The 16,229-nt window shown below is 37.6% G+C and overlaps 1 protein-coding gene across 1 annotated transcript in view; it reads left to right on the forward strand.

The window, feature by feature from the left end:
* Window positions 1-1,743: 1,743 nt before the first annotated feature.
* COL19A1 (collagen type XIX alpha 1 chain) overlaps window positions 1,744-16,229 on the forward strand; it is a 335,594-nt gene continuing 321,108 nt past the window's right edge. The window contains exons 1-3 of the mRNA XM_075063425.1: window positions 1,744-1,861; window positions 8,186-8,260; window positions 8,815-8,914. Coding sequence (XP_074919526.1) covers window positions 1,768-1,861; window positions 8,186-8,260; window positions 8,815-8,914 — 269 coding nt within the window. The 5' untranslated portion in view covers window positions 1,744-1,767. The remainder of the gene's footprint in view (window positions 1,862-8,185; window positions 8,261-8,814; window positions 8,915-16,229) is intronic.

Below are 16,229 nucleotides of genomic sequence, written 5' to 3' on the forward strand. Positions count from 1 at the left end.
GGGTCCTGCGCCCCCAGCTTTGCCGCCTTCTCCGCTGTGCGCTGGCAGCGGGCGCCGGGACTTACGGTTCCCAGATGCTTTGGCGCGTCTCCGCCAGGCTGGCTGCGCTGCAGGACGCGCCCGCCCGCTCCGGGGAGGGAGGGGGTGTGCTGGGGACAAAGGGCTTCGGACTAGAGCGGGTGAGGATGGGGCGCTGGGGTTGTGACCCTGGGGTAGCAGGGACTGGGAGCTAACGCTTAGGGCTGGCTAGGGAGGTTGGAGCTGGGCTGGAGTTTGCAAGCACAGCAGGGCAAAGACGGCAGGAGAGTAGCTGGTGCTAGGAGTCAAGACCCTATAGGCAGCGCCACTAATATAGCTGCTGCTTCAGGCAAACTGACCAGCACCGTGTCAGGCCTTGGCCCCTCCCCGGGAGCGAGTGGTCTGGCTTTCCCACACTCGAGCAGCTTGGACGTGTTCATGTGCAGAGGAATTAAGGATCTGCACATTTCCCCCTTCTGCTGCCCAGTTATCTCAGTGCCTGTCAATTGGCATCTGTGTGTATTATACTGTCTGTAAAACAAATAAAAATTCATTAGAGAAACTAAATTTCCAAGGCGGGTTGTGTTACAGTCTGGAACGTCATAACCCCAAGTCAATTCTTGCTATTAAGTTCTGGCAGGTTGATTGTATAAGTGACTGATCATCTGCTGAAGTAATAAACTAGCGATGAATCAACATGCAGAGATACAGTAGGCATGGTGAGAGAGATAGGGGCATTAGCAATTGGTAACAATTACTTAATTTGTAAGAGCTTTTCAGGATTTGAGAGCCATAGGCTTTAAGCTTTAGTACATTGAAGTCTCCATGTAAAGCAGGTGCAGGAACTTACACCATGATGTTCTTTTGACAGAAATTCATTTTGTGTTATGGTCTGTACTGCTGACTGACAGAATAACCATGAAGATGAAAATAGTGCAACACAAAAATAATCATAAAGATACATTTCCGGAGCAGATACAGCAGCTGTATTTTTTCTTCAGTTCATCTTCATATTACAGGACATCATGCTTTCTCTAAGAAAAATATGAATAATAATTTATTGTTGCATTGTACTGTGCTTTGTTAAATCCATACTTTCTCGCTAGTTGTAATTGGTTTAGAAGAAGCCTAGTATTGTGTTTGGAAGACAAAGATATTTTGTTGGACAAGTTTCATTTTTTTTTAATAAGCTTTAAACTGCAAACTTGGGTCAGGCTGCCCTAGTCACTTGCATATTTTGCAAAGAAGAATATGGGCAAATATATGACCCTTTTGTTTTTAAATAGAAGACTATATAAAGCAATGATAAGTTTTCCTCATTTGATTTGATGACTACTTCAGCAGTCATTCTGCAGCACTGTGTCACCAAACAGTTATATATCTAAGATTAAAAAGCTAGAAGGGGGAAAAAGAACTAGTCATTCTAATGGATAATTTAGTGGCTTTTAAAATAATATCTGAGTTAGTGTTGCTGTAAGTGAATTGCTCATGAAACTAAAAAAGTAGCAAGAAGTACATTTATCACCCAATTCTAAATTCAGATTCTAAACTTTTTCAGAGCTTTAACAGAGCTAAATGATATACATTGTGTACAACCAATGACTTTCTCTTTTCTTTACAAATAAATTCTTCCTTGTGGGTTTTTTTTTGGGGGTGGGGGCTGGGAAAGGGAAAGTAAGAAGATATTGTTCCCATTGTCAGTATTTTTTGTTTCAGATCTGTGGTCCTTTTTTCACGTGTCTGAGGGACATGAAGCACACTGGATTCTGCATAATTTGGCTTTGGATGGCAATTCTCTTCCTCCTTCCTGTTTCAACTTCTATGGCAGCCACTGACAAGACAGGTACTGCTCTCTCTCTCTCTCTCTCTCTCTCTCTTTTTTTTTTTTATAGCCATACAGACAAAAGGCTGAGGACAAGTCTTGATATTGACACAGCTCAACAAATAAATAATGATGCTTAGAAAGTAAATGGACCATGTAAGTATATGAAGTTACGGAAGCTCAATCAGTTTTAAGATATCTTTGAAGAAGTCCATATGGAAGTATCTAAAAGCAGTGTTTCTGTTTCCCATACACAAAGAGGAATATATTTTTGGAAGCAATGTAGTCACTTGCAATGTAGACCCCTGATACTTTCTGTATTTAATATTACATATCCAAAAAGAGTCCAGTCTTGGTCTTGAAAAATCTAGAACTCTATTAATACAATTTTGTTTAATTGATTCTGTGTTTTAATCTGAGGAAAGCATTTATTAAGAGCCCCAAAGGCATGCCCAGCACCTCAGAGAGGTAGAAGAAGGCAGTTGCTTGCTCCTAAATAAACAGAGGAGAGGGGAAAGAGATACAAAATTCTAGCAAAATGGTCACAGTGAAGTTTGGTGCATTACTTTTATGATCCTCCCCCGCCTCTCAGCTCCCTCTTGCTATGTCTCTTACTAGCTCTCTTCTCTAAAAGCAACGTCCTTCTCCCCATCTCTTGTCTCATTTCTTCTTCTGTAGTGTCACTATAACCCACCATCTCTGAGAAATAAATCACTTGTATGCTTGTAAATGTGACCATCTAGTATGATATTGCATCAAATAATGACTTGTCAGTTTGCTGGGGTTGGCCATTGACACTGCCTATATCTCAGTTCCCTTCAGTGTGCCTAATATCGCTAACAAAAAAAGTCTTTTTATTTGTATTTTTTAAAGAAAGATAGACAATTAGGACCTGATTTTCAGAGATGCCTATCCTCCAAAAAACCAGTTGAAGGCAATAGCACTTGTGAGCACTCATCGCTCCTGAAAATCAGGTCCAAGGTGTTTAAGATTAGTACCTTGCACAATGGGACTCCAATCCTGATTAAGGCCTTTAAGTGCTATTGGAGTACAAATAATAAATAGTAGTGATAATTATGACTGGGCGATGTACAAGTAGTACATTGTGGAGAATCTGAGTGTGGGTTCTAAACTCTCTCTTGAACTTTTAGAGCAGCAAAAGCTAAGAGCTCTCTAGGTGTATTATTCTCAAACCCTGGGAGGTGGGAAGGTAAATCTCCTCTAATAACCCTGCAGTAATCTCCTCTTGCCATTTGAAGGAGTGTAGTTGGGGGCACATCCGGGTACCTCATTTGGAGGGTTGAGGAAGGAACATTTTGAAAGAGCTGCAGAAGACGCTCAAATGATCAACATGAACATATGTACAACTTAAATAATTTGAAAACAAAATGGAGTGCAACTCCCTCTTGTCAGGTAAAAGGCTTTTCAGATAAATATAAGCCAGTCATAGAAGACCATTTAGGCATGAGAGATGGCTCAGGTACATGAAAGGAGAGAAAAATATCCAAACTCTTTAAGCTTTTTCTTCTTTCATTTAATCCAAGTGACTCCCTTATTCTCTCCTCAAGGTCAGTTCATCCTGGATGGTCCCCTTACTTTTGCTTCTTCCTGTCAAGAGGAGAGCAGCCCTTGCAGTGACACTTCTTTATGGCTGTCCTGTTTCACCATTTTTACTTGTGCCATTTGCCCCACCCACCTCGCCACTCAAGCTATGCTGTACCAACAGAGTTTACTTCTGTATAAGTCCCATACTATGTTGCCTCAGGACCCTGACAACCCCTATAGTATAGTCTAATTGTGCTACAGTGTTTTTGGGAAAGCTTTGAAATGCAGGGAGACTTCCCACTTAAGTTTAATTATAAAGAAATACAGAAAATCAATCATGCAAAAGAAAGGGTAAAGCTACATGTGTGGATTAATATGATAAGGGGAGAGATTTGTTTTCCATTTAGTATTCTGAATGTGCCTTGGAAACTATTTCATTTCATTAGTTAATATTGTTGTAATTAAAGAAACAGCAGTGCTGAAAAGAGGAAATGTGAAAGAGTGTGACAGATTACTCTGGGCCTGCTTCGAGCAGTCTTCCTTAGGCCCTGTTGAGTGTATTGACATCTGTTTCATTCACAGCAATGATCCCTTTCAGTTGTTGTTTGTGCAGAACTTCTGGTGTATGAACCATTTACTGGAGGGAAGTGATTACTTCTAAAAATAAAATATAATTAATCTAAGGGAGAGGATAGGGTCACCACACTGAAGTTCATGAAATTCTCCACAGTCATGTGTTAAACCTAACTTTTCCTCGGTATATTTTTCTCCTAATTGTTTTATTTTATTTATGTGGTTGATTTAACTAGTTTTTGATTATTGAGAGCACGTGTTTGCACAATATGGATCTGAGCTCTAGAAAGTTCTAATGTGATCATTTCTAAGTTCTTCCTGAATGTTAATAGTTCTGTCTCATTTTGATTATCTTGTCCAAATTTTTGCTATGAGTACCCTTTTTGTAACATGGGCTGCTAAGCTTTGTTGTCTGACTTGTGACAAATATAGCATATGAAAGATTCTGGGCCTCTCAACAATACTGGAAAAGACCTGTTGGATTTCCACTGCCTTTGACATGAAGTATGTTTATTAAAAATGTTGACTCTAAATCAAAGTTTTGACTCAAACCCCACTAATAATTTCAGGGGCGCATTCCAATGCAGTTTTTTAAGTCTGATATGAAAAATACCTCATGATAGAAAACAATATATTAATATTAGATAAAAAGATGTTAATACTTTAGTGAATTGATTCCTATATTAGGCTTTCTGAATGTATAAACTGCCAGACTTGAACTTTTAGGCTGCTTCTATACTAGGAGAGCTAGGGGGTGTATTCCCCAGCTTGCGTACACATATAGCCATGAGTATAAACAGTAGTGTAGCCATGGTAGAATGGGCAATGGCAGCGATGGCATGGTTTAGCCATGCCAAGCACAAACCCACCTGAAACTGGTGGGTACATACTCCTCACAGCTAAGCCATGCCACTGCCGGTGCCGCCACGGCCTGTGCTGTCATGGCTGTACTACTCTTTGTACTGCTCGTACATGTATGCAAGCTGGGGAATCACACCTATAGCTTGCAGGGTAGATGCAGCCTTATAAATTACTGGGAGTTGAAGTTTGTACTGCATGTCATTAGAAAGTTAATCTTAGACTTACATTAAAGCTTCAGGTTTTATCTATGCTTCACGTGTGAGAATATATACATGTAGTATATAGTTTATTTTTTTGTAGAATTGAAAGAATTTTATTGATTTACGAGACTAAATTAGTAGAACTCAGGAATTTCTATAATTTAAGTTCTGTACCCATTCTGTGGATGGATATCCTTATGAAGTACATTACATTTTCAGTGTTCTTTTCAGGTAGCTTTGCTATTACCATTTACTTTTAATGGAAATCATGGAGTTAAAACTAGACACAAAGCAATGCTCCACTCGGTTACTTTTAGTCTGGTGTAATGTAACTGAGTAGTGAATCAGGCCATAGTTTTTATGTCCTTGCTGAATGTTAAGAATTCTCTTGTTTTCCTAATTGTTGTCTTTATATAGTCCCCTTGGTTAATTTAGTTTTCTAAACGGTCTAGTTTGACCTATGACAATAGTGGTGTCTATACAAGTGTCAGGGTTGTCAGCAATAGTTAAAAATCATGCTGGACCTTTCTTCCTTGCTATAAAACATAACTGTAAAACAGACATTGTATCAGTCTATAAAACTGAGGGCTGTCAGCTCCTTGTATGAAAAAGAATACGTAGGGGAAGCTCTTGCTCTTAACATTCTAATCTCTTGGCTCAGCTGTCTAGGAAAATGTACCACTGAGGTGATGGGGTCATTTTTAGCACAAACTAGAAGAAGAATTGTACTAGTTCTTTCATTTTTTGTGGGTATACAGAATATAACCAGCAAAGTAGCATTTATGTGGCCTTAGTATACTGTGTTTCCTGCCATGACTGTTATGCCTTCGATAAAAATACACCCATAGTGTGTTACATGGTCTTAGGCATCTCAGGAACAACTTCAGTCAGCAGAATAGCAGAGAAATTAGGGCATGATTCTTCACTTGGACTTAGTGGAGAGGGGCCAGAAGGAGCCAGGTGCAACTCTCTGATCCTCCACCCTAGTGTAAGTTAAAGTTGCTGGACAGGAGTTATGCTGCTGTCAATTCAGAGTAACTCCCTTCACTGCCACAGAGTTGTTATAGATCTATATTGGTGTAAATGAGAGCAGAATCAGGCCTGTACATTTTATATCTGTCGATTCAGGGATAAAAATTATCTAATGTGAACATGCTCCTCTGCTCTAGAGTGTATATTTCCACCAGAGTATTAGAAGTACAATAAGTACATGATAACAGAGAACTCAATGCACAATAAATACAACTGAGAATGGACTTGTATTGCCAACTAGGAGTCTGATGAAAGATTACATATAAACTACTAAGATGGCAGCACAAAGGCTCTTACAATTCTGCATATTCTCCTGGGCAAAATTGCCTCTAATGTGAATTATTCTTGTTCTTTTGTAGGAACAGTAGAAATAAATATAGTATTTATTTCTTCTTACATATCTATTGATATATTTGAAACAAATCTGCCCATAAATGACCTTGCTTTCTAATTGTGGGCTGCAGTTTAGACAAGTGAAACAAGGTGTTTGACAGAATCTGATGCATATTACTGCCTTCACCCAATCTGTGTTTAATGAAACCAGTGTCGTCATTATTTCAGAAATGTTTAATCATTTTGTGAGGTAATAATTTTTAATCATAATTATATCTTCCAGCTATAAATTTACTGGTTACTTCTACTTAGCCACTTAAGTTAATTGGAAAGATGTCATACTGTTATACACCAAGTTGAATTCAAGATTTTTGGAGAAAAATGTATTTTCTGTATTATTACAGAGTCAGTGTTGTATTGCAGGCATTTTACAATTACAACTGTAACCATTTTCTGGGTCAACTTTCAGTCTCTAACATATTTGGAAATCCTTTAAATATAGACTATTTCTAGGATAGCGCTAGTTCATTCCTCCTCTCCTGTCACTGAACGGACACATTGGAAAGCCCCTTGTCCTCCATTGCTGAAACTTCAGGCTTATTTTGGCAATCTTTTCTGGGCACTTCTTCAACTCAAGACAGGATTGCATGCCTACAGAATATCTGGACCAAATCCTGCTTTCTTTCCCTCCAGTAGTCCCAATAGACTTCAGTGGGATTATTTTCATGAGTTTTGTAAAAAGATAGAGCCCTGTTTTAACATTTACAAAATTGACCTTAGTCTTTATCCACTTCTTGAAAAAGTATGTGTGTGTCTTTACTGAAGCATAAAGCTGCTGCAACATGATGAAACGTTGGGTTAAGATTCACTGATATTAGATTTTAAGGTTTTGGAAATGTAGGAGCCCATATATAGGTCCTCATACTTAAATACTACTTATTAGAGACAAGCTAGTAAAAAGGGTTATTATGATACTTAAAATTTAAACATTTAATATACTTCCTTAAATTGTTAAACTAATTTACCCTATTTTATTGTGATCTTGGCTGTTAAACGTAACCAGTCTGTTAGACTTAGCCTCTGCATGTGTACTGTATTGCAAACATTAGAATATTGTGCATGTTTACTAGAAACAAATACATCAATGCATAGTTAAAACAATCCCTAATGCAAATCTGCTTAATTTGTAATAGTCTTTTAAAGAGATAAGCAATGAGATATTCATTGTTTATATAATATGACAATATCCTTATTAATCCACATTTTGAAATTATTTTCTACACTGCAAATAATATTTAACTGTTGCTAAGGTAATCCATCATATATTTATAATTTTTATTGTTGTATCTGTCAAATATTTTTTTTCAAAGTTTAGTGTACACACAAACTCCCCTCACCCCTGCCGAGCATATGGCATCATGTTTTATGGTATTCTTGATTGGGGGAAAAAAGTTGTAAGAATGTAATATTATTTCCCATAGTTGTTGAATAGTTAATATGTGCTTGCTTTAATCACAAACGATTGAATTAAAACATGATTACATCTTATCTGTTTATAATTATACTATTATACTTCCTACACTAAAATGTAATTACTGTTGTTTTAGTATAGTAGTTTGTTTTATTTCATAATTCTAAAGAAACAAGAAGGAATATTAGTAGTAATCTAATTACATTGAAAATTGAACTCTGTTCATGTTGCCTTGCAATTCACTGGCATGATAATAAATAGTTTTATGTCTGATGCATTTTTTTATTTCATAATGTTTGATGGGAGCTGTTATATTGTATTCTTTTGTAGTTACAGTGTGTCCTATAATGAGACCAGATGGACATCAGCTTAGACATATCTATAAAGAAAATCTTGATGTTTCAGGTAAGTGCTTTCTTTAACACAAGATAGAGCATCTAAAATTTACAAACCTTGGGTGAAATTCTGGCCCCACTGAAGCTGGCTTTAACTGTATAGAGACAATAAAAAAAGTTTTAAAATTAAAACTGTCTTTAAATATTAGAAAAATTGTTTTTTATTAAAATTAGAATAAATTTATGTAATTTTCTGGCTTAAGTTCTATACATATAAGCTTTCTTTTAATTTTTGCTTGTAAAATTAGTCTGGATTTAACATTCGCTTCTCACACTGTAGATCTGCAGCATAGTTATTCTCGTTAGTTCAGATGGTAAAAGAAAACAGCCAATGCATTCCTCAGAGGTTGAAAAGTCAAGAGCTGAGGGAATTTCACACTCATATCCCTTCCTATGAGAAAATGCAAACTGGAAATTTCTGTGACCTAAAGCATTGGGATTTGAAATAGCCTGTCAGTCTATAGACTAGAAAATCACCAAGCATGCTAAAAATCAATACTTTCCCCAGGTTTTAAAATTGCATTAAACAAAGAATAGACTAAATTAGTATATCACATTTCACAGGTTTTGATCTAGCAGAAAGCTTTTCTCTGAGACAGGCATCTTGCGGAGGTGACAAAACCTGTTTTAAACTGGGAAGCACACCTCTTATCAGAGACACTCGGTAAGTAAAACAATACTTTATCCCTAAATATCTTTAGCAGGATCCAAGCTAAATACTAGGCACAGACTGATATATTAAGCAGTTTTATCAGATAATGCCACCTAAAGATGTGTATTAGGGCTGTCAATTATCACAGTTAACTCACGCAATTAACTAACAAAAATGAATTGTGATTAATAAAATAACTGTGATTAATCAGTTTTAATCGCATCGTTAAACAATAGAATACCAACTGAAATATATTAAATATTTTTGGATGTTTTTCTACATTTTTAAATATATTGATTCCAATTACAACACAGAATACAGAGTGTACACTGCTCACTTTATATTATTATTTTTATTACAAATATTTGCACTGTAAAAAATGATAAACAAAAGAAATAGTATTTTTCAATTCACCTCATACAAATACTGTAGTGTAATTTCTTTATCATGAAAGTGCAACTTACAAATGCAGATTTTTTTTTCTGTTACATAACTGCACTCAAAAACCAAACAATGCAAATATTTAGAGCCTACAAGTCCACTTGGTTCTACTTCTCATTCAGCCAATCACTAAGACAAACAAGTTTGTTTATATTTAAGGGAGATCATGATGCCCACTTCTTATCTACAATATCACTAGAAAGTGAGAACAGGCATTTACATAGGACATTTGTAGCCATCATTGTAAGGTATTTACTTGCCAGATATGCTGAACAGTCATATGCCCCTTCATGTTTCAGCAACCATTCCAGAGGACATCCTTCATGCTGGTAATTCTTTTTTTCTTTTTAAACCAGTGTTATCTCCAGCTCTATTTTGCCTGCATTTTGCCATATATTTCATTTTATAGTAGTTTTGGATGATAACTCAGCACATGTTCATTTTAAGAAAACTTTTGCTGCAGATTTGACAAAACACAAAGATGGTACCAATGTGGATTTCTAAAGATAGCTACAGCACTTGACCCAAGGTTTAAGAATCTGAAGTGCCTTCCAAAATCTGAAAAGGATAAGTGTGGTGCATGCTTTCAGAAGTCGTAAAAGAGCAGTACTCAGATGTGGACACTACAGAACCTGAACAAACAAAAATAAAAGAAACCTTCTGCTAATGGCATCTGACTCAGATGATGAAAATGAACATGTATCAGTCCACACTGTTTTGGATTGTTATCTAGCAGAACCCATCATCAGCATAGACACATGACTTCTGGAATGGTGGTTGAAGTGTGAAGGGACATATGAATCTTTAGCACATCTGGCATGTAAATACCTTGCAATGCCAGCTACAATAGTGCTATGAGATTGCCTCTTCTCATTTTCTGATGACATTGTGAACAAGAAGCAGGCAGAATTGTCTCCTGTGAATGTAAACTTGTTTGTCTGAACGATTGGCTGAACAGAAATAGGATTGAGTGGATTTGTAGACTCTAAAGTTTTACATTGTTTTATTTTCGAATGCAGGTTTTTTTGTAAATGATTCTACATTTGTAAGTCCAACTTTCCTGATAAAGAAACTGCACTACAGTACTTATATTAGGTGAACTGAAAAAACTAATTTTTTTACAGTGCAAATATTTGTAATAAAATAAATATAAAGTGAGCACTGTACACTTTGTATTCTGTGTTATAATTGAAATCCATATATTTGAAAATGTAGAAAACATCCAAAAATATTTAAATAAATGGTACTCTATTATTGTTTAACAGTGCGATTAATTGCTTGACAGCCCTAATATATATGTTAGTCTTCAGGTGTTTTCATTTGTAACAATCTTTCCATCCAGAAACCATAGTTATTGAAGTTTTACCTCATCTGGAATGCGGAGATACACAGATGAAAATTGAACTGAATGTATGCTACTCCTTAATATGCCATAGTCCTGGTATTGAAGTTATTTCTCTTTGTGTGTATGAAGAAGTTTCATTATTATCATCCTCATCCAATGCCCACTAAAATTAATGGGAGTCTTTCCACTGACTTCTGTGGATGTTGGGTCTGGCCCTATACGGATTAAAATTAGTCTGAGTAGCAAATAAAATACTGATTCTGCAGTCTTTCCTTAGACAAAATTCTCCTTGAATTCATACCTGTTTCTTTCCTCATTTTTCTTAGTTTATCCTCCTTCCTTCTGCTTTTTTTTCTTAATGTTCTTTTTGGACTCTTCTTGGTCTGACTCTTTCTTCACACTTCTCTCTTTTCTTTTTCTTTCTTTTCTATCTATCCTTTCCAGGAGTGGAGTTTATTTGTATGTGAGTTTCTTATCTACCTCCAGCTGCTCTCAGTTTCTTCTTCTACTGGATTCATTTCCTGCTTCTTGTACTCTATTCTTATCACAGCACATGCTTCAAAGAGTGAATAATAGATTTTTCACTTTGCTGGCAATTCCAAACAATAACAAAATCTTTCATTTCTGGTTGAACAGAAGACAACATTTTTTGACAAATCAAAAAGTTGAAAATATTTGGTGTAGAGTTGAAAAGAAAAGTTGCATTTTGATCTAACCTGAAATTTTTCATTTAGGTTTTAGGCACTTTTACAAAAGGGACTAGATTGATAAAATGCAAGCTGGGAGTAGAGGAACAGATACTTTTTTATGGGGTGTAGGAGACCCAGGTTCAATTCCTCCTCTGCCTGGTGAGGAGAAATGATTTGAACTTGGTTCTACCACATAGTAGGAGAGTGTCCTAACCATTGGGCTATGGTACAATCTGATGTCTCTCTTCTGTTGAAGCTGTTGCACTGTGAATAATTACTTAAATAATATCTGGAACAGGGACATGAACTTGGGTCTCCTATATGCTAGGTGAATTGTCATTCTTGCTCTCTGTGGCTTGATTATGACTATTTATTGTCCTTCACAGTGACAATTCATAGTCATTCATAATGAGGATGAATAGTCATTAGGCGAGAGAGAGAGAGAGAGGAAAAAAATATATATGAGAATGAGTCTATAGCTTCCTCTCCCTCTGCCCCTCCACCTCCTGGCATTTTGCTTTTGTAAAAATGCCCAAAATTAAAATAAATTTCAGATCAGGTTCAAACAAAATATTCTTGTTTCAATATTATTGAAACACTTTGATTTTTTTTGTTCTTAATTATTCAGCTAACTTGACCCAAATTTATGAATAGTTTCAGGCTGGCAGAAACCATGGCAAATAAAGTATTTGCCAAAAAACATAATCCAGCTCATTTTATATACTAATTATTCTGAACACCAGCAGAACAACATCTTTCTTGGCTATTGAACCATCCTATAGAATTCTATAGCAGAGATATGATCATCACATTCTATAGGTTGATTTTAAATAAACCTGCAGAATTACGTGCTATTCAGTTCTGTAGAACCTTTCCATAAGGATGGTGATAGTGTTTGTTAGTGGATTTCAGCGGAAGTTCTTCTCCCACTCCTAAGGTGCCTGACCAGTGCTCTCCATGCTGCTTCTGTCCCCAGCTGCTCATTATGCCTTCCTTACAGCTCTTTCTGCTGCACTGAGTGAGGGAGCAGCCGGAGCCAGGAGCAGTGAAAATGAGGGAAGCAGGATGATAGCTACTGGTTGATGATGGTCAGCAGTTGTAAACAGCAGGTCCTAGTATTTGGAGGGCAAAATTGCAGGAAGAATCTAACTGAGTTATATTTCTTCCTTGCCTCCTTTCAGTTTGCTGTTCGGGGAACAGCTCATTTCAGCCTCTGGGACGAAGATGGGGAAGCCCAGCTATGTCTCCCCCGCCCACCCCTTCTCTGCCTTCAACTCTGTTTTAGGCCACGGATAATGAACTCAAGTGAAGGGTGAGCCCAGACATGAGAGAGGATGGCTATGCAGGCCTGTACTGCTTTTAGCTTTGTACATTTTAAAAGGAAAGTAGGCTTTTCTGTCCAATCCTCCTGTCCATTGTATCCAGAACAACAGATGTGCAATTTAGCCGGATGTGACTGCTGGAATCATTAGCAGTGAAATACTTAACAATTTAATATAATTAGGCTGGACAGTTATATCAAGTGGCTCCTCCCGGTATGCAGGGTGGGAGTTTGAAGTCTATGGTTTAATGTAAATTATTATTTCTTAGGGGAATCGACTTTTCTGTTGATTATTACCTCTATTTTGTAGCAAAATGCAAAACACTTAACACAATTTACTTTTTCTACAGTTTGTTAAATGTATAATATTTCTCAAGTTTTCTGCTAAAACAATTTCTGTTTGAAGTCTTTCAGTACTTTCAAATATTTTTTTTCTGAACACTTGAGCTGCTTTTTAAAAAGAGAAATTTCATAAATTAATTTGAAAGGATGCCTGACAGTAAGGAGAGTAAAGTCACTATAAGTTGATATGGTGGGATTATAAAGAAAACTGGTCAGGAACTCAGATACCTGCCACCAGAAATACTTTATCTCAGTTGCCCAGCCACAGTATCTCTAATACATTCTCTTTCATTAAATTGCCTTCTTTTACATTGTGTCACATTATGTAGTTCTAGACATCTCAGTTTAATCATGTAAACATGACTTACATATTCATCCCATCTGATAGGCTATGTAAATAGATCTGATATGCTGTGAGTAGCAGAACACTGGTACCCATACTACAGGAAACTGGGAGGTATCTGATTAAGCTGACTAGCAAATGTCAAGATCTCCACTTACATTTGACTCATTCAGCTACAGTATAGGTAATAAGCTATGCTTTGCCTCTGTTCTTGTGTGATGCCATTTGGGTTTTTTCAATGGCTGGAATAATACTGCAGCTATTTATATATTTGTAAATAAGTTACTGTCGGGGTTTACTATTCCACACTAGGGCGCATCCTTGTGGCTCATCTGGGGATTAGCTGTCAACAGGTCTCATGCCCCTTTCCTCATTGCTTACTCCATGGTTGGTCTCTCTCTCTCTCTCTCTCTCTCTCTCTCTCTCTCTCTCTCTCTCTCTCTCTCTGGACTCAGGTTACTCCCTCTTCATGAATTGGCTCTCCAGCCAGGTCACTATATTCCTCCCCTTCCAGTAACAAAGACCCAGTGGCCATACAGTCTATTTAAACTCTCAGCAGTCTTCCAAGCCACTACCCAGTCTGTGTCACTTTCGCAGTGCAGGGTAACCCAAGCCTGCCCACTGCTCTTGGTTCCAGCCCAGGGACCCTATGCCCAGCAACTATGGTCTGCTCAACCTCAGACCTTGTTGCTGTGTCCCTGGGTTATTTCCTACCTTTTTCTTCCCTGTCTTCTTCCCCACCTCTGGGTTACCAGTGGAGCTTCCTCCTCTCCTCCCCCCCCCCCTTTTTTTTTTTTGCCAGAGTCTGTAGTCCAAGGCAGGATCTCAGGGACTATTCTCACCCTGGAACTCTTCCTTATAGCTAACCAAGTCTCCTCTTATCTAGGGGGTGACTGCAGAGCTCCTCCCTGCTGCCTCTCTGACCACTAACTTCCTCTTTATAGGCCTACCCCAGCTCCTCCCACAGCTCATTACACTGAATTTGGGGTATTTTCTGTACCTATATCTCTTATGTTCAAGACATTTGAAAGGGTAAAGGTTGTCACCGGTGACGGGAGGCTACTGTGCACAGCTTATGTTTTATACTGATACAAAGAATAACAATTTGATTATATTTATGCAAGTCCTTTGTTAATGGTTATTAGGAGTAGATGGTAAAGTTTTAAATTAAAATACTATAACCCAAATGCTGCAGTCCTTACCTGGATATTATGTTAATTGGGAGTTGTTCCTGAGTAAGACATATGGGATTTGGCCTCTAGACACTAAACAAAATGCACAGTATGGGACAATCTGATTCTACAGTCATAATAATCTTATAAAATATATTGTTTCATTCTGTTTTAATAAATATAAATGACAGAGAAGTATTTCAGTAGGTACGGTTTAATGAGATTGTAAAGGAAGTGAACAAGCTAGTTACTTCGCTAGGATGAGAGAGGAGCTGAAATACTATGTGTGAAGGTAAATCTCCAGATACAGGAAAAAGTAGTCACCAAGTTTTTGATACTTTTTGCCTCAAAAGTCTTCAGAGTAGTATTGGCTATTCAGGAGTTTCAGATGCATGGTTGGAATGCTGAGACTAAGCATATAAATGGCCACAACTACAGTTTGTCCCATTGAAAGGGCAACATTTGGATGTTTCACAGTTCTTTAACACTCTTAAGTATAGGAAATACTGCAGGAGCTCAGATACCATAGTGTGGTAAATGGAGTAATATTCACTTCTTTAAAGTGATCAGTGTACCTGAAATTGTATCCTAGGTATTAGGTTCATTGTCAGCTTTCCTGTGGTCTAGGACCATATTCCTTGCTTCAGATGCAAATTCAGATGCAAAAGCTTGGCAGTTATCACTGTCTCTGGCATTTCCTTTTTAGGGAAGATTATTGAGATGGTGGTAGCAAAGAAACTTTTTGAATTTGATAACCTTGGATTTCCTCACTCCCTTTCTGTCTATCTTTACATAAGGATATGTATTAAATGCTTTGGTTGATGATCTCCAAGCACTGGACAAAAGCCAGGTGACCAAGCTAACTCTTTTTTAGATCTGTCATCAGGTTTTTGTATGGTTTGCAATGAGAGGCTTATTGACTGTACTGCAGCCCCCAATTGTCATAAGGTGGACAGTGTCAGACTCGAGTTTGAGGGTTTTTCCTTTGCGACGATACTTCGGTTGTCCAAAACCATTCTCTGTTCCTCTTCCTTTGGGATTTCTTGTCAGGGGAGCTGATGGGGTATTTTGTTACCATTCCCTTGCAATGTATATGTAAAGACACCGTGAAATAAGCAATATTCCTTAAGCTGAGTTGCCACCAGTATGTTCTCTGTTTCTTGTTTTCATCAAACTTGAATGATGCTCTGTTTCTCTGCATTTCCATTGCCTGGCCTACATTGGGGTTTACATTAGAGTGCCATGAGACTCCAGACAAGAAAAGGATGATTTTAGTGGGTTGTTGAAAGGCTCTGAAAAGTACATAAGAACAGTCATCCTGGGTCAGACCAAAGGTCCATCTAACCTTGTATCCGATCTTCTGACACCGTCCAATGCCAAGTGCCCCAGAGGGAATGAACAGATCATGTAATCATTGAGTGATCCATCCCCTGTTGCCCATTCCCAGCTTCTGACAAACAGAGGCTAGGAATACCATCCTTGCCCATCCTGTCTAATAACCATTGATGGACCTATTCACCATGAATTTATCTAGTTCTTTTTTGAACCCTGTTATAGTGTTGGCCTTCACAACATCTTCTGGCGAAGAGTTCTACAGGTTGACTGTGCATTGTGTGAAGAAATACTTCCTTTTGTTTTAAACTTGCTGCCTATTAATTTCATTTGGTGACCCCT

Source organism: Chelonoidis abingdonii, chromosome 3 (assembly GCF_003597395.2).
Source record: "Chelonoidis abingdonii isolate Lonesome George chromosome 3, CheloAbing_2.0, whole genome shotgun sequence".
Taxonomy (NCBI): domain Eukaryota; kingdom Metazoa; phylum Chordata; order Testudines; family Testudinidae; genus Chelonoidis; species Chelonoidis abingdonii.